The 23,722-nt window shown below is 50.4% G+C and overlaps 3 protein-coding genes across 6 annotated transcripts in view; 1 reads left to right on the top strand and 2 right to left on the bottom strand.

Moving 5' to 3' along the window:
• Window positions 1-23,722, bottom strand: part of RPUSD3 (RNA pseudouridine synthase D3) — a 320,316-nt gene that overhangs the window by 91,194 nt on the left and 205,400 nt on the right. The window lies entirely within an intron of this gene.
• On the top strand, window positions 74-7,160 carry CRELD1 (cysteine rich with EGF like domains 1). 2 transcript variants are annotated; one of them, XM_069083968.1, is made up of 12 exons: window positions 74-221; window positions 1,624-1,840; window positions 1,961-2,043; window positions 2,295-2,405; window positions 3,044-3,135; window positions 3,730-3,906; window positions 4,038-4,133; window positions 4,851-4,934; window positions 5,108-5,203; window positions 5,341-5,481; window positions 6,035-6,268; window positions 7,036-7,160. In XM_069083968.1, exons 2-11 carry the CDS (start codon window positions 1,703-1,705, stop codon window positions 6,253-6,255), a joined length of 1,239 nt encoding a protein of 412 aa, XP_068940069.1. In that variant the 5' UTR covers window positions 74-221; window positions 1,624-1,702; the 3' UTR covers window positions 6,256-6,268; window positions 7,036-7,160. The 2 variants fall into 2 exon arrangements, with proteins under 2 accessions (XP_068940069.1, XP_068940068.1); XM_069083967.1 differs by having other exon boundaries at window positions 6,035-7,160.
• Window positions 8,408-20,654, bottom strand: PRRT3 (proline rich transmembrane protein 3). Of its 2 annotated transcripts, none has more exons than XM_069083965.1 (5): window positions 20,413-20,654; window positions 19,374-19,563; window positions 12,370-13,936; window positions 11,387-11,542; window positions 8,408-10,742 (listed from the first exon to the last, which is right to left on the bottom strand). In XM_069083965.1, the coding sequence occupies exons 3-5, from the start codon at window positions 13,877-13,879 to the stop codon at window positions 8,779-8,781; spliced, it is 3,630 nt and encodes a 1,209-aa protein (XP_068940066.1). In that variant the 5' UTR covers window positions 13,880-13,936; window positions 19,374-19,563; window positions 20,413-20,654; the 3' UTR covers window positions 8,408-8,778. The 2 variants fall into 2 exon arrangements, with proteins under 2 accessions (XP_068940066.1, XP_068940067.1); XM_069083966.1 differs by having other exon boundaries at window positions 19,374-19,469.

Here is a 23,722-nt window from a genome sequence, read left to right as displayed (position 1 = left end):
TCCCATTGGCCGCTCGGGCAGTGACGCCAGGGCACATGGCCCGCCGCCATTGGTGGAAGGGCTGGCCCCGCCCCCTAGATTGCGGAGCTTTCGGAGGCTCCGAGCCGCGCGGAGGCTGCGGCGGCGGCGGCTTCGGCGGCGGCTTCGGCGGCTGTGCAAAGGCGGCTGGGCTGGGCGCGGCCCTGGAGCCCCCCGGCCATCCGGGCTCTGGAAGACGGCGGGTACGGACGGCCCCACCCCCCGCGGGTCCCGCCCCCTCCTCTCCCCTCCCCCGCCCCGCCCCACCCCGGAACTGAGCGAGGGGGGGGGGCAAGTGTCATTCACACCCCCCGCCCCCAGGGATCTCCTCCCCCCACTCCTGTCTTCCTGCCCCTCCCCTACCGCGGTTAATACGAGCCCCCTCTCTTCCCTCTTCCGTTCAGTACCTCTGTTAATGTCAGCCCCCCATATTGGCCCTCCCGCCGAATATTTAGTTAATAGCCTCCCAATATTGCCCCTACCAAAATACCTATGTCCTTTCCTTTAATACCCTGGTTAATATCAGCCCCCTAATATTGCCCCTTTCCCTGAATATCTGGTTAATATCAGCCTCCTCAACATTGTACTCCCCCATTGCCTCCTTTCTTTGAATACCAAATTAATCAGTCCCCCCAGTGTTGTCCCCTCTCCCTGAATACCTAGTTAATATCAACCCCCCCTAATATTGTCTCTTCCCCTGAATAGTTAATATCACCTCCCCCCCCCCATACCTGGTTAAAGCCCTGCCAGCATCCTTTCTCTTAATATCCTGGTTAATATTAGTCCCCTAATATTCCCCTATTCCCCACAATTCCATGGTTAACATTAGTCCCTAAGATTGCCCCCTCTTTCCTGAATACCTGGTTAATACTACCCCACAATATTGCCATCTCCTCCTGACCACCTGGTTAAAATCCGATCCCTCCCCCCAGTTTTTCTCCCCTCTGGGTTAATGTCAGTCCCCTAATATTGTCCCCTTCCTCTCAGACCTGTAGTTACTATAGTACCCCTTTTCTCTGAGTATTTCAGTTAACATAAGCCTTTCCAATACTTTTCTCTTCCTCTCAGTATCTTTTCTCTTCCTCTCAGTATCTTTACAAACCTCCCCCCACCCTTGCCGCCCTGGCATTCCCTGCACTGGTCTGTCCAACTCACCTCTTTTACAAATACTCCCTACACACAACCATCAATAGACACTGTCCCTTTTGTGGGCCAGTTTTTCCCCTCCCCCATCACTATAATCCTAACCTCCCAACCCTAACTGCCCCTGCCCCCAGCACTCCAGCCAGTGCCTCTTCCTCATTCTGTCTTCCCTGCCCCAGCACTATCCCCTTAACTAGAAAGCCCAAGTTAGTTATTCCCGTCCCCATTTAGTGTTTCCTAGTCACTGGTTTCTTTCCTAATTAATTCCTCCTAATACTACTACCCACTTCCCTGGAAACAAAGTGATTACTTTCCCACTATTTCTCTATTTCCTGCCCTTCCTTCTTCCCTGATTTCCAGAAGGACTTGTCCCATCTTTGCCCATCTGCCCCAACTTGCCTGTTAAATATTCTTTTTCCTCCATTACATATTCTCACCACTACCCTTGTTAATTTCCCCTAGCTTCCTGAGCAGGGACAAAGTGGCCCCTGAGCCTCCTGTCCCTTCACCACCCAATAACCCCCAGCCTTCTGGAAGGAAGATGGCTCCAGTCCTCTGGAGAGGCCTGGTTCCTGCCCTACTGTGGGGCCTGTGCCTCTTTTGGAGCCTTCCTGTCCCTGTGTGGCCCCAGTCACAGCCCTGCCACACCTGCCGGGAGTTGGTCAGCAGCTTTAGCAAGGTGGGTGTTTTTTCCAGTCCCTCCAACTACCCACACCCCATGAACCTCATGCTTTTTAAGTGTTTAAGGCAGGGCCACTCCTTATGGATTGGGCTGAATTCTAGAGTTTCTTTTGCCCAGGGTCTGGAACGTACAGTTCGGGACAACTTTGGAGGAGGGAACACTGCTTGGGAGGAGGAGAAGCTGTCTAAGTATAAAGACAGGTAGTTTCAAGGGCTGGAGGACCTTGGGGCCTCAGGGGCACTAGATTGGGGAAGAACCTCCTTTCCAATCAGTGCCACGTTGGGGACTGGGAGCATTCCAGGGTCAAATCAGCCAGATGTGTAGATCAAATCCCCATCCCCTGCTGGGTGGCATTGAGGGGGTTCACTGGCTGTACCAGGCTGGGGTGGGGAGGGAGGGCTGGGTCAGGAGCAGGGCTGGCCCTCAGCTTGTTCATCTGCTGCATGGCCAGTGAGACTCGGCTGGTCGAGGTGCTGGAGGCTGTGTGCAGCAAATCGGACTTTGAGTGTCACCGACTCCTGGAGCAGAGTGAGGAGCTGGTGGAGACTTGGTGGTTCCACAAGTGAGTAGGCTTCCCTGGGTGTCGGGAGAGAGCCGGGGGGAGCAAGCATTGGCATGAGAGAACATTTCCCATCAATCCAAAATACTGGGCCATTGCTGGATCTCTTGGCCAGTGTCACACTCCATCTTGTGTCAACATGGCTTGTGTCAGGCTTTAGGGTCCCCCACACCCATTGGACTGTAAACTCTTTGAAGGCAGACCAATGCTGATTTTTAACTTTGTAGCCTCAGCCCCTAGCACAGTGCCTTTGAGTTAAGGGTGCTAAATAAATGCTTTTTTAATTGAATCAAACCAAACTGAACTCTATTTTGGGAAACAACTCATCTGGGTACAAAGAGCATTGGATTTGGAATCAGGAAACCTGGAAGTCTGATGCTAATCTGATGTGGGACCAAGTCAATTAGTCTCTCGGGGCCATGGCTTCTTTCTGTGTAAAGTAAAGGGAATAGGGCTGGATGCTGTCTTCTTTCCATACCAGTCTTAAAATTTGAATCTGTGGCTCCTTGCGTGGTGAGCATTGGGGGAGGGAGGACCCTAGGCTAGGGGATCTAGGACCCTCTTCCTTCAGGGAACCTTGACCCTGTTCTTTGTGGCATATACCCTGTCCTGCCCCTTTAATGGTGCCCCCACCCTCTCAGGCAGCATCAGGCCCCTGATCTCTTCCAATGGCTTTGCATGGACTCCCTAAAGGTTTGCTGCCCTCCTGGAACCTATGGGCCCTCCTGCCTGGGTGAGTTGTTCAAGCTGCCTCTGGGACTAGGGGTGGTGGGCACATTCGGGGCATCTTTGCCTGTCTCAGGGGCACTGCAAAGAGTGGGGCATGGAGCCTGTGCTCTTGGGGAAGTCATTTCATTTCCCTCAGTCTCAACTTCTTCCCACTTTCTGATTCTAACTACATTGATTTGCTTGTGCAAAAGCTTTTCAATTTTATTTAATAAAAATAGCGAATTTTTTTCTTCAATGATCTCCTTTAACCCTCTTATAGTTAGCTGTGTCCTTCCCTTCACCTCCACTTGTCTTATGACCTAGCTTTAATTCCTCTATCTGCAAATTGGGGATAGTGATACTTGTCCAGTTCCCAGGATGGTTGTGAAGATAGAATGAGCTAAAAAAAAATGGAAAAAGGTTTTGGAAAAGGCAAGTGTGGTACCATGTTCTGGTATGGTAGTGTGATAGCTAGGCCCAGTCACCATGGTGGAGATGAAGGGTGAGGACTGGAGGGCTCCATGTGCCTGAGGAGGTTTGGGAGGACCAGTGGTTCTGGCTCTTGTCAGCCCAGCTTCAGGGCTGTTGAAGGCTTAGGATGGGTGATGTCTCCTTGCAGCCTGTCCCGGGGGTACAGAGAAGCCATGCAGTGGTAATGGGCACTGTGACGGGGAGGGCACCCGACAGGGCAGTGGGCGCTGTGACTGCCAGTCCAGCTATGGTGGCCCCACCTGTGCCCAGTGTGGGGACGGTTACTATGAAGCCACTCGCAACTCCAGCCATCTGGTATGTGAGGGTAGGTAGTGGGTCAGGGAGAGGGAGGCCTTGGGTTGGGGGTGGAGATGGCATGGTCTGCTCAGCTGTGAATGGGGCCCCCCATCTTTCACCATCTCACACCATCCCTCCCTTTCTCCCTGCTTCCATCAGCTTGCTTTGGCCCCTGCTCCCGTTGTTCTGGCCCCAAGGAGGGTAATTGTCTACGCTGCAAACAGGGCTGGGCCCTGCACCAGCAGAAGTGTGTGGGTGAGTGTAGCACCAAGAACAGGACTCCCCCACCTTCCAGGCCTGCCCCTGAGATGAGCTAGAGTAATGAAAAGAGCTTGGGGCCAGGAGAATTGGATTCTTATCCCTGTACTACTAAGTAGTTATGTGACTTTGGGCAAGTCACTTAAACTATCTGGGCTTCGGTCTTCTCATCTGTAGAAATGGGGCTAAAAATACTGTTTGATGAAGAATCGAGTGACTTAACTATTCTCAGCAGTACAGTGATCCAGGACAGTCCCAAAGGACTCATGATGAAGCATGTTATCCACCTCCAGAGAAAGAACTTGGTATTGATTGAGTACAGACTGAAGCAGGCTCTTTTTCACTTTCTTTCATTTTTTTTCTTTTATTGGAATCTTCTTATACAAAATGACTAACAGGGAAATGTTTTGTATAATTGCGCATATATAGCCTATAGGGAGGGGAGAGGGGAGGAAGGGATAGAATTTGGAACTCAAAAACTTTAAATAAGAATGTTTAAAAATATTAAGGAAAAAATGGGGTTAAAATTACTTTTCCCTTTTGGGGTTTTGTAAGGATCAGATGAGCTAATAGATGTGAAAAAACTTGAAAATAAACTGTTGTAGGTACACATAGAATACTGTAGGGCCTCTGAGGACAGGGTCCCCATGAAGTCAGAGGGAATCAGGGGCAGGAGAGAGGCAACCATCTCTGAAGGCCCTCCCTTCTCCACAGATATCGATGAGTGTGGGACAGAGATGGCCACCTGCAAAGCCAACCAGTTCTGTGTGAACACGGATGGGTCCTACGAATGCCGAGGTCAGACCTAACTTTGGAGGTGGAAGTGTGGGAAAGAGAGACCCTTTGGGAGGGATGGCCCCTCCTTCCTTCTCTTCCTGCCTACCCCCACCCTCCTAAGTTCTTTTGGCCTTCCCAATGTTGTCAGATCATGGGGTCCTATTTATAGTCCTTCCTCTTCCCTTTCTCCCCAGATTGTGCCAAAGCCTGTGCTGGCTGTATGGGGGCGGGGCCTGCCCGATGCAAGAGATGCAATGTGGGCTACCGACGAGATGGAGCCAAGTGCTTGGGTAAAGGACTCTTCCCATTTTGTGCTGACCGCTAACTAGCCGTTTGGTCTCCCCAGCAATGAGGAATGGCGGGGGGGTCCGGGGACTCTGGGTCAGAGTGCCTCCAGATAAGGCATGACCTCCCTTCCATCCCCCAGATGTGGATGAATGTGAGGGTGAGGTGGAGGTGTGCACGGGTGCTCACGAGCTCTGTGAGAACACAGATGGAAGCTATCGATGTGCCTGTGTGGAGGGCTATGAGAGAAGCCAGGAGGGCTGTGTGCCTCAGCAGCCTGAAGGTGAGATACATTCTTATGTAGAACCCAGGCCTGCATACACTTTTTGGTGGGGCACCTGGGACAGCCAAAGCACCTTCCGTGCTAGACTGATGGACGTTTGAGAGCTCAGTGTCCTGCCCCTCCTTTCAGACCCCAATGAGATGACATAGAGGCCTGGCCAGCTGGACACAGGCCATCCATTAGACACTTGTCACACTCATTCTTTAGTGTCCATAGTGCTTCCCCCAACTGCTTCTTTTCTGTGTGTGCTCTGTTCCTGACTGCCTTCCCCCAAGGCCTTGCTTCCTGTCTTCGACTTTCACGCCTGGCCTGAGCTGGCTCATGGACTGCATGGCCTAGACAGAACCTTAGACTCGGAGTCAGGATGTCTGCATTCACACTCACTCGGGGATGCTGGGCAAGTCCCATAACCTCTTTTAAAGATGCTTCCTCATCTTCAAAATGAGGATAGAGATCTAGCGAGAGCAGCTACCCCAGACGGTTGTTGTTAGGCTTCAGAGCCACGTGTGGAAGCAGTGTGTTTGCACCAATCTCCTACCATTCCCATCTTCAGAGCCTAAGCCTGGTGGCTTCTTCTCAGAGGTGACAGACGATGAGGTGGTGGTCTTGCAGCAGATGTTTTTTGGTGTCATCATCTGTGCCCTGGCCACACTGGCAGCCAAGGGCGACATGGTCTTCACTGCCATCTTCATCGGGGCTGTGGCTGCCATGGCCGGATACTGGCTGTCTGAGCGTAGTGACCGGGTGCTGGACGGCTTCATCAAAGGCAGATAGAGACTTGCTACAGGTGGGAGGGACCCCTCCCTCTCAACACTACAGGGCCAAGGGTGGTTGGCTCAGGTCCAGCCCCAGGGGCTGATACGGGGAAAGCCTGGAAACTGATGGTAGGGGGAGACTGGATCCAGATGGGGAGGCAGCTTGGGCAAGTTAAGGTTTGTACCGAGGAAGAAAGAAGCCAGGGTTGGGGTGAGGTGGGTCAGCAAATCTTAACTCTAACCCAAGCCTGATTGAATCAGGACTGCTGGCTTCCAGGTGCCACAGCAGTCCTCTGCTAAGCTTAGTGCCTCTCTGTCCCTTGGCTTCCATCTTTGCAGATGTGGTCCACCCAGGCAGAGTTGGAGACAGGGCAGATTATCTCCCTCTTAGCCAGAGGCTAGGGCTACAATTATTTTGTTTTTATGTGTGGGGACTGACCCAGCCTTTCCTCTGGCTTGTCCATCACACTCCCCTTCTTTAGACACACTTTCTGGGGCCCTCCCCTCCCCTTTGCACTGGGGAGGTCCAGGCTCTCCAGTGATACTGATACCTACATGTCTTAGGAGCTAGGAATGGAAGGATTTCGAAAAAATGCCCCTGGAGGCAGAGCCCAAAACTATAAGGGAAGTTGGGGAGGGGGGTGGGAATGAGATACTGAAGGGGAGAACAGGTCCTAGTTAAGTGATTTTTAGGAATCATTTCCCTGTTTTGGTAGTGCCTATGACCTTGGCCACACAGCTGTGCCCTACCTTCCTCCATCTCCCTTCTTTAGTCCTGGGAACTGGGAGGCAGAGGGAGGTGGTCCATGCAAGGGGAGGGGAGCAGAGGGACAGAATCCTCCTGCATGGTCCCTGCCCTTGCTTTTGCCCACTTTGACTCAACTATTTATTCATCTCAGGAAAATAAAACTCTTCATAAATCTAGCAATGAGTCCAGCCTCTCTAAGCCACCCTGCCATCTATCCCAGGCCCTAGCCTAGCTGAAGCTCCATGTATTGTACATTTGTCTAACGGTAACTCCCGGAGGCAGGGCATCGGGCAGGCTCCAGGGGGCCTTTGATGACCTTGAGGGGGCTGTCCCGATTCACCCATCCCTTCTGTGTCCTCCCCTAAGATTGCCCCTCATGGCCCACCTAACAAACTGGGAATTCTCTTTCACTTTCCCCTAACATCTCCAGGATATCCTGCTCTGCCTTGTCATCCCTCAGTCTGCCCATGACCGGTCCATCTTCTCCCACTCATACATTTTTTTTCTTGGACATCCTTGACTCTAGATTTTCAAAATTCCTTATTTTGTTACATGTCACACTTTACACACTCCCACCATGCATCTCTTCATTGCCCTTTGTGTGAAACTTTAAAAAAAAGTCCCCAAAAATTTTGGGCCAAAATATTACTACCCTCGTTTTACAGAGAGGAAAACTGAGGCTCACAAAGGTGTGATGAGTCATCCTAGGGCCCCCCCCCCCAGTCTGGAATCACACCCAAATCTTCTGACTCTGAATTTTGGCTTAAATCGTTTTCAACTCACCAGAAAATAGATGCTGCTAAGCAAGAAGGTTCCCTTTGGAATTTGAAGAACTAGAAGGATTGGCCACTGGGGCTGGGCAGTGGAAGGAGAGGGTTTGTCCACCTTTCCAGTGTGAGCTTCAAGAATTGTCCCCTTGGGGAAAAGTTACAGGATTAGGGAAGGTAGTTTGTGCATTTGAGATTCTGATAGCTTAAGCGGTTCTTTAGAAGTAGCCTGTAATCAGACTGCCCACTCCCAACCTCCATCCACTGGTGTATAGCCTCTCCCTCCCCAGAGCTTCTTATTCTTCAAGTGCAACTCCCTGGCTCTAGGCCTAGAAATAGAAGGGACCTTAGAGGTGATCTAGTTAAACCCCCTCACTTTACAGGTGAGGAAGCTGAGTCCCAGCGGGGTTAAATGACGAGCAAAGCCAAGATTTTAATTTCTGTCCTATGACTTCTGAGTTCAGCACACTTTCTAGTGGGGGCCCATCATGGGTGTTGGAGCTTTGCCTGGCTTTCCCTTCCTTGGATGGTTGAAAGCCCAGCCTGGGATGGTAGGAATGGCCTTACCCTTCACAGAGCTGGAGAATGGAGATCATATGGGAAGAAGTCCAGGACTTGGGGGCTAAAGAGGGACAGGAAAGGGTGGGTAAGGCAGATTGGTTTTAAAAGTTTATTTTGTCTTTCTTTTGGCACAAAGCAGGAAGTTTTAGACGTGGCTCTCCAAAGGGCTTCTTGCAGCACGCGTCCCCCATTAGAGCTCTGGGAATCTTTCCTTCCTTGGCTCTGTGCTGAGGGGGCAGCAGAGGGTGGGGCAGAAGCCCCTTCCCCTAAAGCTCTTCCCCCACCCTCCTTCCGGTTCTGCCTCCACTCGGTGAAGGTCATAGCTCCCGGGCAAAATCAGAGTTCCAAAAAAAAAAAAGTAAAAAAATAACCCCTGGGCTGCTATGGGGGACAGAGAGAGGGAAGGGAAGAGGCTCCCCCTTTTCTCTAGCTCCCATTTCCCCAGTGTCTACTCATTCTGGCTTGATCACAACTCTATGGTCTCGCTGGAGGCGCTTCGAGAGTCCACCTGCTTACTCAGGGCCAGGAAGCTACGACGGGCTTCGCGCTCTGGGTCCCCGGCCTCTTCCAGGGCAGGCTCGGGCTCCGGCTCGGCCTGGGAGGGCAGCAGCTGCACAGTGCTGGGCAGCTCGTCTAGGGGCAGGCTCTCCACCGACGACAGCCCGTGGCGCCATGGGTTCCAGCTGATCTTGAGGGAGCCCTTGGAAAAACTATCCAGCGAGCTCCCGGACGCCGCCCCGGTCTCAGGCTCGGGGGCAGGCTTGGGGACAACCCGCACGTCGGTCAAGGAACTGCAGCGGTCCTGAGGGGTTACGCCCGAACGATCGGGGTCACTGCTGCGCCTCTGTCGCAAGAGAGGGCCCCCTGGCTGGGAGAGAGCCTGCAGGGAGGCGGCTGAGTCCCGACGGCCCAGGCCAGCTGGGTACTGCAAGCTGGAGCGCAAGAACACGCTGTCGCGGACCAGGTGCTCCCGGAACAGAGCTTCGTCAATGCTCCTGCTTAGGTTGATGGGCGAGGGCGGGCGCAAGTCCAGCTCGCTCAAAGACAGCCCCGCAGTTTTATCTAGGCACACGCTGCTGCGAGAGCGACCCGGGCCCACGTTGTTTGGGTACTTGGGGCTCCGGCCAGTCCGAGCCAGGGAAGCCGCCGAGCCGGCGGGGCTAGGGAGGACCTGGCCGGCTCGCAGCTCATTGCTGTCCTTGAGGGGTCGGGATCCCCCGCTCTCCGCTGGGTTGCGAATGAGGCTTTTGCTGATGTCGGTGCCGCCGCGCTCCACCCCGGCTGTGCCCGTCCAGTCGTAGCAGTTGTTGGGGTACTCGGGCACCTCGTTTTTTCCTGGTGGGGGACATGCGTAGTGGAGCAGCTTGCCCCAGCACGTGTGTTCAGTGGGCCTCGGTCCCCAGCGGCATGAAGCGACCCCAGCTACCAGGGCCAGTGCGGCGGCCCAGGCAAGTTCCACCAGGCGTAGCCAGAATTGTACGCCCCACCAGGGCCAGGAAAATCGGCTGGGGGTCCCCGCCAGCGGGTACAGCCACACTGCGGCCGCCAGTTGCAAACCGCTGGCCAGCAATCCCAGGGCCCCGCCCACAGCCAGGACCCGGGGACCCGGACCTGGGGCTCGGCTCCTCCCGTGGCCCTCGGGACCAACCTCCACCGCACCAAGTAGCCAGCGGCGACACAGGAGCAGCGTGCCCAGCGCCACCCCGGCGCCCCAGGCGCACGACAGTCCCTGCACCAGCAGGTTGAGAGGAGGTCGAAGCCAGGGGGAGAGCAGATCAGCTCCTAGCAATAGCGTCCAATGCACTGCGCCCAGCGCGCCTAGCAGACGCAGGCTGCGCAGCCGGGGTGGGAGCAGCTGCCCGAGGCCGAGGAGCGCCAGCGCCCCGAGGGCCGTCACGAGCAGCGGAAAGGGCAGATTGTAGAGGATCAGCCCGGTGCGGGCTGCCAAGCGGCCCCTTGAGCCGTATGGGTCGGCCAGTAAGTAGATGGCGCGCAGCAAGGAGGCGGCTAGCACGAGAGCAGCCGCGGCCAGCGCGTGGGCTCGCCCAGGCACGTGGGGCGTGACCGCGGCGGCCACTAGGCCGGCCAGAGCCAGAATTGCCAGCAGCAGGAAGAACGCTCCGGCGCCATACACGTGGAGCTCCCAGGCGAAGCTCAGCGTGTGCCGCAGGGGCCCCCAGCGCAGCGGTGGAGAGCTCGTCTCATTGGTCTGGGGGCCGCACGCCCTCGGGCCGCAAGTGGAATCCGGAGGAAGGTCGGAGGCCGCAGGACTAGGAGAAGGCTCCGGAGCGTTCGGCTGCCCCAGAGCTCTCTGGGTGGTAACTCGAATGAGACCTCTGCGGGAAGTGGTCAGGGAAGGCACAGAGGAAGCTGGAGGAGCTGGAGGGTGGCTCTGGGGAGGCCGCTCCCCAGGGTGTCTTTCCTCTACACCTGTAACAAGGTGTAACAAGGACATCTATAAAATCTCTGCCCTCCCCAAAAACACTGCCATGGGCCACAGTCTGTCCCCTGTGGTTTGAGAAGGGTCCACCCATAAAAAAAGCACCTTTCTGGAGGCATTATTGTGAGGACCAAATGAGAAAATAATTGTAAAAGCTGCTTAGCTTTAGCACAGTGACTGGCTGTGTAGGTGCTATGTAAATGGTTATTCCCTCCCCCTCCCAGGCAACTAGCTAGAGTTGAAGAAGAAACTGGAACTCTATCGGGCTGACCCCCTTAGCCCTTAGGGAAGCAGAATGGAGAGGTAGCCAAAAATTTGGTTGGCATTGGGAAAACTCACCAACCCCTGAGGCCACAAATGAATGACCTAGAATGGCCTTCCTTTTCTAGTAAGGGGAAAATGGGAAAGTAGTGTTTTTTTTTTTTAAAAGGGGAACAGCAGACCCAAAAAATAACTCATTCTTTGAGGAAAATTGGCCTAGGTCTTCTAATGGGCTAGATGTGCTTCTCTGGTCTCCAAATCAGTGTTCTGAATCAGAAGATTTCAAATCTGGAATCTTCTCTTCTGTGGGTAGTTGGGTGAAAAAGGACCTCTCTCCCCACTCTCTTCAAGGCCCCACAAATAGTTCCCTCACCTGATGGGTCAGCTGCTGGGAGGCTCTTTGTGGTATTGGTCATTCTCTCAGGAGCAGGAGTGCTTGTAGTGGTAGAATTCTGGGAATTCGGAGATTCCACAGCCCCTCTTACCCGTTGAGGGGAAATCAGTTCAGCTCCTTCCAAGAGTCCTGTCTCTGAAATAACAGTATCATCATCTGGGGGAGGGAGCCTCCCAGTATGACAACTCCTTCCACCAACAGAGCTGGCAGATGTCTATAACTTATAGTCTTAAGAATGTTGCCTGAAACTCAGAGATAAAGTGACTCTTTTCCATGCTCATGTAGTTCCTAAATGTTAGAGGAATAATTTAATTACAGGTCTTACTGACCCATAGTCCAGAACTCTGTCCACTAAGCACATCCTGTATGTGGAGCAATTCACAATTTCCAAGGAACTTTTGATTTCATTCTTTCCTTTGGTCCCATCCTAGGGTTTAGAACTCAAAAGGACCTAGTCTAACACCATCACTTTTATAGTTGAGAAAACTGTGGTTCAAAGTCCTTCAAGTAGTAAGCAGGACACTTGGGATTTGAACCCAGGCCCTCTGACTCCCAAGGCAGTCTTTTGTACTACTTTACATTATTTTTACATTATTCTTCACATTGTGCAAATGGGGCTAAATAACTTGTCTATGGTCACATGAGAGTAACTGAACTAGAGAGCTTTCCAGATTCTTGGAATTCTGCTTCCTTGGAAGCAGAGCACAGTCTCTAGGTTCGTACTTCCTAGAGAGGGCATACCCAAGGCTGCAGGAAGTAGCATGAAGGCCAGGCCTAGACAGGGCTTCTAGTGTTGAAAGGAGACGTTCTGGACATTTATTTCCTAAGCCAGTTCCTTCCTTGCCCAAGGGAACCCAGTAGGGTCTAAGGATGGAAATGGGAAGGATGTAAGCATTTGGGAACTATGTGAGAAGGAGCCTACTTAGAGGGACCAGTGCCTAGAACCTCCCTTTGGCACCTACCTGGCCCAGGCTGATGCCTAGGAGACAATGGAGCCGTGGTATTGGAGACAGGGGAAGGTGATGGTAACCTGGAGCTGGGGAGAAGTATAGCAGAGGCACTGTTCCCTTCATTATCAGAGTCCTTAGTCTGGGAGCTGAGGGGAGCCTTTTGGGTGCTGATTTGATGGGCAAAATGGGTACTCCAGCGTCCGGTCCTGAGGTCAGGCTCTTCAGCCAGGACTGAGGGCAGGCGATTTGCTGAGATCCAGATGGGCAGGGACCTGGAACTCTGAGAGGAAGTTGCTGGAGCAGAGGATGTCAGCTCAGGCTTTAGGAGGGTTTCAGGCCTTAGGACAGAAGACACAGAACTCTTCTCGGTGATAACCTGGGGGGCATGGGCTTCTTCACTCCAGCTCTTCCCTCCCCCTTGTTTTGGGGAGCCCTGCTTCCTCTCTTTGGTGGTAACCTTCCCACTCTGATTTGGTGCTTTCATTGTCTTCCCCTCTCCAGCTCCCAGGGTGGGGCTTAGGGCATGGTCTATTGGGAAGGGAACATAACTGTCCATGGTCCTGAGGGTGACAGAGTCTGTTTGCATGACCAGCTGTCCACCTGCCCCTGAGATCACAGGACTGTTACTTGGTGGCTGGTGTTCATGGTCAGTTGTCATGGAAGGCAGCCATGAAAGACCTGGAGCCTGGGCAGCCAATGACCCTTGAAGACTAAGGTCGTCATCCCTGGTCACTACCTTCCAGCCCAAGTCCTCCCTAGGAATGCCTTCTGGGGTGGGATCTGTCATACCTTTGGACAAGACCTCTACTTTCTCCTGAAGTGTGGACGCTTTTGGATGGAGTGTTTGTGTTCTGGGCCCTAGGGCAACAGTGGGGGAGAGATGAAGAATTGGGGACTCTTCAGGGTATCCGGCTGCCAGGGGGAATGGAGCCCCTTGTCCTGGAGTCTGCTCTAAGTTCACAGGACCCCTTTTGTCTTTGGAAATGGGTCCCTTTGAAACCCAAGACTTGACCCCCACATCCCTTCTCCCTGTATCCCCAGTGCCTAATTTATCCACAAAACTGTATCCTTCCTGCCTAGGGGGAGGCCCCATCCACACAGCTCCAGTGACACTATCCTGACTGGGAGGGGTCCCAAGACTGGCTACTGAGCTCAGAGGAGGAGAAGTGGACAGGGACAGAACTGGGCTATTTGGAGGCTTTCTGGGCCTTCCAGTTTCTCCTGGCCCCACAGTAGCCCCAAGCCAAGGAGGCAATGTGGGTCTGAGCCAGTCTATGAGGTCCATGCCAAGTTCACCTCTACCCCCCTGATTTAACCAAGACTGGTCTTGAGAGTTAAGGTTCTGGTGCCGGGTCCCAGGGGATTCCCCATGGTCCTGCTGGGATTCCTGAGTGGGGTATTTGTCAAGACTCTGTCTTGAACCTTCTGGCTGTCTAGGAAGCTGCCCAGTGTGCACTATGCAAGGGAGGAGGGTCGCTATATGAAAGAGGCTCCAGAGGGAGATGTGAGTGGTGGGGGCCATGGTCAATGTCAGCTCTCCAGGATGCCTTCCTCTGCCTTCACTTTTCCCTTGACAAATCTGCAATAGAAAGGAGAATGTGGAGATGGTGGTGAAGAGAATTGGGAGATGCAGTAGAATGTAAGCTCCCTGAGGGAAAGCACTCTTTCTTTTTTTATTCTTTGTATCTTCTGGGCCTCTGTAAGCCTCACATAAGTAGGATCTTAATTAGTTCTTGATGAATCAAACTGATTCACTTATGTAGCATCTAAAAGTTTACAAGGTAGTGCACAACTTATCTTCATTTCACAGGTGGGGGAAATGAGGGTAAATACCTTCCCTAGAGTAACACAGCTAGTAAGGACCAGAGCTGAGGTCTCTAGACTCCAGACCCTCCTTTGGTCCTCCTCTGATATGACAGTCACAAGGAGGGCACTGGTCTGGAAGTCAGGAGATTCACATGCCAGTTCCAGTTCTGACTCTTAGTAATGTGACCTTGGATAAACCACGTGACCTCACTGGTTGTCTATTTCCTCCTCTATGAAGTGAAAATTACAATACGGTAAAAAGAAAAACAATTTGGAAAGATTTAAGGACTCTCAACCATGAGGTTAGCCAATGAGGACCAACAAGGAAGCATCTCCTGTCAGAGAGGTAACAGACTCATATGCAGAATGAGTCACATGTTTGGACATGACCAATGGTGGAATTTATTTTGCTTGACTATGTCTATGTGTTACAAGGTTATCATTTTCTTTCTTTCTCTCTTTCTCTCTTTCTTTCTTTCTCTCTCTTTTTCTTTCTTCCTTCCTTTCTTTAGTGAGAGTAGTGGGGAGAGGGAAAGAGAAAAAGTGCTTGAAAATTTAAAAAACAACAACACTCCTTTTTAAAAACCAGTTTGTAGTCTCAGAAGGAAATGTCAAAGCTCTCCAGTGTCTTTGAAGAAAGAAGAGTTGGACAGGACTGAAAAGGACCAAACCAAAGTCTCGGCTTTGATGCTAACTGGTTCTATAATCTGGGAGAAATCACTTACTTTCTTATCCTCAGTTTTCTCATCCATCAAATGGTAACAATAATGTTTCATAGGATTGTAAGCTTAGTTGATTACATCATAGAATATAAGTTGCTTGGCAGCAAGTCCTGTTTATCCTTTGTCTTTGTAGTCCTACTGCCTAGCACTCTAAGTCCTTGTTAAATGAATAACTTGTGAGGATCATATGAGATAATGGGCAAATAAATGCTTAGGAAAGCATTAGATAGCTCTCTTTTTTAAAGGACCTTGTTCCCAGGTTTATGTCCTGTTCCCACTCTGGTCTCAGACTCTGTGGGTCGAGGGGTAGGTCAGTCAGTATTATCCCTTTCTTTCCCAGCAGAGCCCTAGCATTGACTCTCACTTCAGGGCCTGGCAGCTGGACTGTCAGCATCCCCTGTCCTGGACTGCTTCTGCTTTGGGTCTGTCCCAGGGGTGAGTTGGTATCTGACTGAAGGATGAAGGCAGTTCAAACCTCACCTGGCCCCAACCCCTCTGTTTTCCCAAGAAAAGCCTGATCCTGAGCTTTACTCAGGTTCCTGTTGCAGGTGATCAATAATATCAAGACCTCCTTTCCTACCTAGGATTAGATGATTCAAAGACCATTTAGTATAACTTTGTCATTTTACAGTTAAGGAAACTGAGGTACAGAGAAGAAAAATCACTTTTTCCAGGTTACATAAGTGTCAGGGGCAGGATTTGAACTCGTTCTCTCTCTCTCTCTTTTTGCTTTTTGGAGGGGGAAAGTAGGGCAATTGGAGTTAAGTGACTTGCCCAAGGTCACAGGGCTAGTTTTGTATTCAGTGTCTGAGGCTGGATTTGAATTTGGGTCCTCCTGACTCCAGGGCTGTGCCACCTAGCCACTCCAAACTCATGTCCTCTTGATTATTTTTGAGCAGGCTACCCTCACCAGAAGAGGAATTTTGAGGGTGGCACTGCCAAGAGTGTTTGCAGAATATGCTCTAGCCCCCGAATATCACAGGGACATAGAAACAGGCTCTGCAGGTCAGGAGTCCACTGACAGGAAGTTGACCCCAGGGAGCTTTTACCTGGAAACTAGGGCACAGAAAGTGAGAGTGGAGGAGGAGGAAGAAAGCAGAAATGAGAGATGGCATCATAAGTAAGGCTGCACATTCCTGACTTGGAAGCTGTCTCCTAGGTCACTCTGGCAAAGGAGATTTGTGTTTGGGGAGGGTTTCCCACCAATGGCTACTGTTACTGGCAGGACTGGGGCCACTGTACTGGGGCCCAGCCATCGTGCTCCTATCACATTACCCCTCTTCCCTACCCCCTCTCTGATCCTTCTCTTGTGCCTGGCACAGTGCCCTCCCTGCAGTGCCCAAGCTCAGCCTGAATGGTGTGTGTGTGTGTGTGTGTGTGTGTAGGGGATTGGGGGGCAGCTGTACTACCTTCCTCATGGAGCAGAGAGGGGCAGGGGGCAGTTCAGAAGTTTAGGACATGCCAGGATCCCTGATACCCATTGTCCCTAGGCTGAAGGGATCCCTAGGGATGGCTCCTTACCTGGGCACTGGCCCCAGAGCCCCCTCGTTCTCCTTGCATCAATCTCTGCTGCTTTGCCTGTGCCCAGTATCCTCAGAGATACTCAGACTTGGCTAACTGAGCCCTGCACTGCCAATGGCTACGCTTGGAGTGCCATCTCCAGTCACTGCAGCCGACTGAACCCTTTCTAGCTGGCATTTCCTCCCCCCTGGACACCTCCCTCAATTGCCCTCCCTCCCAACATGAGCACTGGTTCATAGGTCATCAGAGATGAAAGGGACCTTAGAAATCATCTGCTGTCAACCCTCCTTTTACTGTGGGACAGACTGAAGCCCAGAAGAATGTGACTTGGCCAGGGTCACACAGCAGATATTGGACTAGAGACTGGAACCAGGTTTCCAGATTCTGAGTCTGTCATTCTTAGCAACAACTCCTCCACAAAGACTCTTTCTCCCTCTTTTGTCCTGTTGTCTTACTACAAGAGCAAAAGTTTAATCTGTTGCTCAAATGACCAGCAGGGTTCTGGCTGTTCCAAAGGAGAAAGGGAAGGCAGACCCAGAGTATCCCTGGCTATTCCTAAACCTGGACTGGCCTCCCACTTGAAGGAGTTTTCACTGGACCCCCACCCTTCTTCCAGTCTTAAGTACTACCCATGCCTCTAACATGAATTTGTTGTGTGGCCTTACACCAACCACGCTTTGGGACTCAGTTTTTCCATCTGCCAAATTGGACTAATAATACCTGTCTTACCTAATGTCAACATTCTGAAAATATAGAGCTTCTCCTATGTGTAGGAAACCATTGTGAAGATCAAATAAAATAAGGAGACATTGAGGTCTGGTACAAAAAGTCCTAGACCTGGCTTCAAATCCCGCTCCTGCCTCTTGCCATCTGGATGCCTTAGGGAAAATGGCTCTTCCTCTCTAGGTCTCAGTTTCCTGATCCATAAAATAATGAGGTTACACTTGATTTCTAAGACCTCTCTCCAGCTCTAAATCCCATGATGCTAGTTGTGAAAGGGTTTTTTTTTTATAAAGCAATATACAAATGGGAAGTCTCATGTTTATTATTATTGATAGAGGGTTCTGAAGTGATCTTTGCCTGCCTGCTTTAGAACAGGGCCCAGCTTCAGTATTAGTGCCTCTCTTTCCTTAGCTTCCCTTGGTTACACTCTGAGCATGGCCTTCATTTCCCTGGTCTGTATTCCTACAGTTCTTGGTCCACTCTCACCAGCTCTTCTTGGTCTTCCTTGTTGGGTTATTTTTAAGGGCTTGTGTGTGTGTGTGTGTGTGTGTGTGTGTGTGTGTGTGTAGGGAGACAGGGTACGAGTTGTTAATTGGAAGGTGGGAGACCTGCTTTAATCTTAACTAGCTTCCAGGCTATTGAAAAGGGATAGTGGCTAACAGTGGAAGTGTGGAAATGTCCATCCTCTCTGTTTCCCCACTATTTTAGCACATGTAGGGGCCCTCTACCTTATGATCATGGGAATCACAGATTTAGAGCCAAGAGATTTTGGAGGTCATCTAGTTCAGCCTCCTCATTTTACAGAAGAAATGGAGGCCCAAGAAGTAAAGTGACTTGACCAGGGTCATGCTGGTATTAAGTAGCAAAAGGGATAGGAACCTATTTCCTCTTACTCCTAATTCAGCACTCTACCCACTGTAGTGGAAGGAACAGGGAGATGGATCTGGGATTTGGCTTCCCATTCCTATGAGAGCCCTGTTCTTTCTCTTCCCTTTCTTTCCCTAATATCTAACAGCATGGTCCAGTCAGATACACCTACTCTCTGTGTACTCTCCACTATGTGTTCTTCCCTAGAGCAATAGATCACCTACCTGTGGTCAGAGGTGGAAGAAGCTTCTGGTTCAAGCACCCCACCCCCACCCCAGGGTGGAGTCCTGTAGCAGCAGGTAGGTGAAGGATCAGTGATATCAGTGGCAGTCCTCACCTTCACCCTCTTCCCTGATCTACCTCCATAGGCATTGTGGGTGCCAGAGTCCTTCTGTCCTGCCCCTTGCCTGGGAGAGTCTACCTCCTGTTCCATCATAGCCCCGCCTTCTGCCTAACCAGGCACCCTAATCCTATAATGTTTCCATGTGGTGGATTAGGAGGGATTCTGAGATTCTGAACAAAGAAAAGATGCATTTTTCTAGCCCAGTGATTGAAGCCAAGATGAAAGTTAATCCTACAAGAGAATGGGGACTGGAGAAGTGGGGTGTGTGTGACTGTGGATGGTGGGGGGGAGAAATTATGTGGTGTGTATGTGTGTGAGTGTGGAAGGAGGGGAAATATGTAGTATGTATATGTGTGTGAAAGTGTAAATGGCAAGAAGGATGTGGTATGAATGTGTATATGTGAGTGTGGACAGGGGAAGAAATTATGTGGTATTTGTGTGTTTGTGAGTGTGGATGGGGGGGAGGGGAATTACATGAAAAGGAACAGCAGAACTCTGGTACTTTAGTAGGGGAGGTAAATTCCTGAGAGTAAAAAAGGTTAGAAAACCTGTACCCTTAGGGAGTTCAGGCCAGAGTCCTAGCTATGAGGAGGAGGGGGTGGCAGAGAACAGGGACACAGATCAGACACCCTGGGGGTTCTTAACCTGGGCTCCATGGACTCCCAAGGGATCAATGGAGAGATTTCAGTGGGTCATCACATTTTTTAAAGTATTTTGGTAATTTTATTTCAGTATCATTGGTTTTCTTTGTAATCCTATGTATTTTATTCTATGCATTTTAAAACATTATTCTGAGGAGTCCATAGACTTTATCAAAGTGCAAAAGGAGTCCATGGCATTAAAAAGGTTAAGAATCCTTGGGCTAGGGGCACTAGAGCCCCAAAGCATTTGTGAGCCAAGGCAGAACTGTCTTAGCTCTCTTCCCAATGCCCTGGTACCCATGGAAGCAGGAAAGAGCTGGGGTGAGGATGGGGGAAGGGGAGGAAAACAGGGAGAGGGACACTGATAAAAGGAGCCTGGGCTCAGTAGCTTACCCAGAAAACCTTTGCAGATCTCAGCAGCTTTGGGAGCCTCCCCAACCCAGCATCCTTTGCATGGGAGCCTGTTGGCTAGAGAAGAAGCCAGCCATCCTGGGGAGAGATCCACAGCTTCAGCCTCTTCCAAAGGCAGCCTCTTTCCTTTGGGGCTCTCAGTAAAGAGGGGTCTGCCTGCATAGGTGACTCCCTAAGTACACAGAGTCTGGGTGTGAAATCCTAGCAAGCCAACCCCAAGGTTTGCCCGGGAGCAACCTAGGTGTTCTACAGATCCACCCACACATATGCAGCGCAGGACGTACACCCACTGAGAGCTTATACCCATCCACCTTCCTAGGCATCAGGATATCTAAATAGCAGTTTGGGTTTGGTGGTGAAAATAGGAGTTGGGGAGGGATCTGGGGCTAGGCCAGGACGGAGGAGGGGCCCCCTCCCACCAGATATACCAAGAATGAGAACAAAGTTCCTATGCTGCCAGGACTCAGCCAGCTTTCCAGTGAAATGGGTTGGAGGAGGATGGTGAGTCCTTGGCTGTCTTGGAGAGGACTGTGAGTGTATTTGAGGGGCATCCATGCCCTAACAGTCTGGGTGCTAGGAGGCAGAATTGTTCTCTGCTCCTCCCACCCCCCAAGCAGGAACTATTACAAGATCATAGAATAGAATTGCTATTCTTCCAAGCTAAGGGACAAAAGGGCGAATCTAGTCTAACCTACTCATTTTGCAACCTCAGGCCCAAGCCGGCAAATGACTTGCCCAAGGTCACATAGCCCATAACAGAGCCGGAATTCCACCCCGACATCTCCAGTGGCTCCTGCCACCATCCTAGCTCTTGGGACACCTAGCAAGCCTCTTGGCTCTACGGACCCTGGGCCCTTCCTCTTGAAGCCCCATCCCCTCTCCCCACTCCCACGCCCCGCCCACTCCCTCGCGTGCTTGCGGACACCCGAGCTAGCGCGGGGGGTAGGGGCGTCTCCAAGAGCCCGCCTCTTGGCCCGACCCATTCCCGGGACCCCTCGCGCCCCTGCTGAGCTCCACTCACCTGAGTGTCGACCCGGAGTGTGCAGAGCACCCTCCTCCGCGCCAGGAGCCCGCCCCAGCAGGTGGTATCAGTGTGGAGCCCGCAGCCGCTGCAGCAGCCGCAGCCGCTGCTGCAGCCTCAGCCGCAACCCGGCCCGGCCCCCCCCCGCGCGTGGGGATGAGCTCTGGGCCCCTGATCCCTCCCACCCTGCACCTCTCCTTCCCAGGCCAGCGCCTGCCACCACGGACAGAGCCACGGGGAGCCGGCCCAGCGGGCGCCAGGCTGGAAGGGGTGGGGGTGGGGTGGGGGGGTGGGACTTGGGAGTCCTGGCCAGCCCCCTCCCCGCCCAGGCACCGGGGGAGCTTCTGCTGTCGCTGGTTCTTCAGGCAGCCAGGATGAGGGCAGCGAGGAGAGGGGGCGAGCAAGCTCTGTTCTGATTACTGGAAAGCTAACTGAACCAGGGGTAAGGAAACCCGGGATCCTGTCCCGTCTTTGTACCCAACTTGTTAGGTGAGCTCATTGGGAGAACTGCCTGTCACTCCGCATTGACGAGCACCTGCTCGGCCTGTGTAGCAGGCCATCCCTGGGGCTGGTCTAGGGAAGCGTTACTCAACTGCAGAATGATAGGGGCGGAATAAGCCTAAGGGCTCAGCTAGCCAAATCCCCTCAACTGATTAATTTCTTCTAAATTAAATTTCATATAATAGGGACAGGCCCTGGAGCCGTGAATTCATCAGTTATAAGGATTTTCCAGGTCAACGCAGGTGGGCACCTCTGCAATTTATAGTTGGTCTGCCATAAGATGTTGAAAGAATTAACAGTCACAGGGACAGATGTGTCAGAGGTAGGGCTGGAACCCAAGTATTGCTGGCTTCCAGGCCAATTCTTGATCAACTACCAAGCTGCCTTTTATTAAAAAAAAAAAAAAAAAGTTTTAAAAATATATTTTGCTATTTCCCAAATTAAAAAAAAATTTCTAAACATTTAAAAAAAAAATTGAGTTCTAAATTCTCTTCCTCCCTCCTGGCCCTCCCCTACCCCTGGAATAGGTCAACAATATGATATCGATTATACATGTAAAGTCACGAAAAATATATTTCTATATTAGCCTTGTTGCAAAAGAAATCACACACAAAAAAACAAGAAGTTAGAAAGTCAAAAAGCCAGCTTCACTCTGCTCTGAGAGTTCATCAGTTCTCCCAAGCTGCCTTTTACAAAAATTTCGCTACTCCTCTTTTTTACATCAAGATAATCTCCCAACACATCCCTTATTTCTTTGAATCTTCCCTTGTACAGAAGAAAAAAGATGAACAAAATCCAACCAAAAAAGGAAACAAATTAAACAGTGTAAACAATATTCTGTATCCCTTAGGTCATTTTTTTGTTGTTGTTGTTAGGACATAAGTGTGTTTCATCATTTGTTCTCCAGGACCAAGTTTAGCCATGATAATTAAGCTAAATTCAGCTGCATTTTTGTATTGTTTCTTATTGCATGGCAGGGGGGTGGGGTGGCATAGAGAGGGAGAAGAGGGCAGAGTCATCTGTAAATTATATTCAGTTTTGCTTTCTTCACTCTGCATCAGTTCATACAAGAGTTTCTACAAGTCTTCCCATGTTCTTTCAAATCCCTCATATATACCATTTCTTACTGGGAGCTAATAATCCATTACACTCATACACCAAAAATTTTTGACTCATTTATTAGGAAATTTCCTCAGCATTGATCCCACGTGTTTCTCATTTGTTTTTGATCACAAAGGGTGCCCCTCCAAATATCTTGGTATACATGAAACCTTTCTTTCATTGATTTCCTCTGGGTATACTACTCAATAGTGGAATTTCTGTGTCAAAAAGTATAAACAATTTTGTGACATTTCTAACACTAATTGAAATAATTTTCCAGGTCATTCGGACCAATTCATAGTTTGACCAACACACATATAGACAGAGATATATATGTGTGTGTATGTATCATTGTGTCTGTCTTCTTTCAATTATTTACTCTTTCTTTTAACATCTTTGCCAATTTGATGGATAGGAAATTGTTTTAATCTATATTTCTCTTATTAGTGACTTGGAACAATTTTTCCATATGGTTTCTGGACATTCCCAATTCTTCTGAAAATAGTTTGTGTACATTCTTTGAATTTTGACCACATTGAGGAGTGATTCTTGGTCTTATATATTTATGTCAGTTCCCTATGTAGCCAAATAAACTCTGTCTATCTATACCCCAACTTCCACTTCCAGTGACAAATTGAGTCCCTAGGGACTGACTAGTCACATTTCCTTCTTAGGGTTCTAGTGTTATCCTTGAGGGGAATCACCATATGTTTCTAATGCTCTCAGCTCTAGCTCCTATTCAATAACATTCCCTTAATATCAGTCCCCATTTAGTATCTCTCCTATATTACTAATTGATCCAATTAACATCAATTAAGTTTTACAAAGGGATCTTAACTGAGAAGATATAGTAAGAACACAGGTACAAATACAACTCTTCAAACTTGGGACATACCCCTCTACCATCTTGGTCCTTAGGAAAAGTGGGATCAAACTTGAAATGGACACTACAAAACACTCATTCCACCAAGTTCATTTCTGAATCCTGCATGGCCTAGCCAATGGGTAAGTTGCTCCATTGTTGCAGCAGGACACTTCTGGACTGTACCTGCACCTCACCCTGCTTGCCTGCAGGACCCCAGCTCCTGTATGTTTGGTGTAGGTCACTCACTTTTCTGATCTTCCAAAAACTCACAAGGTTGTAACCATCTTAAATGCTTCTTCACTTAAGAGGATTAAAAGACAGATTCAAAGAGGCTAAGAATAGGGACCAAATGTTTCATAGCCAGAGTGAGAAGAGCAAAATGATGCCCATGCCTGGCACTCATTCCCCAGAGATTTTCAGCAGTCACAGCCTTGATCACCACCAGGAAGAAAGAATGTGAGGTTGACTGAGCAACCAATCAAAGGGCCCCTATTTACACACAGTAAGCAGTCAGGAAACAGTCATAGAATGATGATATGAGCACCTTCCATTATGCATGTCTGGAAGCATGCTCATCAAGCATCCACTTGGGGATTGCATCAGGCAGAGTGCTGCTGTGCCTGCTCCTAAGCTGAGCCCTCACTGGCCTGTGTCTCATTATATTTATTTATTTTGGCTATCAGACTTGTAACAGATATTAGATGCAAAGATTTTCCCCCATGTGACAGTATTGCTTCTGATTCTACTTGCATTGATTTTGTTCATCAAAAAAAATTTTAGTTGTATATAATAGACATGTATTTTATCATCTCTGTCTCTTGTTTGGTTAAGAATTCTCCCTTT

Source organism: Petaurus breviceps, unplaced genomic scaffold (genome assembly GCF_028583685.1).
Source record: "Petaurus breviceps papuanus isolate PSGF00001 unplaced genomic scaffold, PetGlider_PUasm1.0 174, whole genome shotgun sequence".
Lineage (NCBI taxonomy): Eukaryota > Metazoa > Chordata > Mammalia > Diprotodontia > Petauridae > Petaurus > Petaurus breviceps.
The sequence above is the reverse complement of the archived record's forward strand: the minus strand, read 5'-3'. Positions and strand labels throughout refer to the sequence as shown.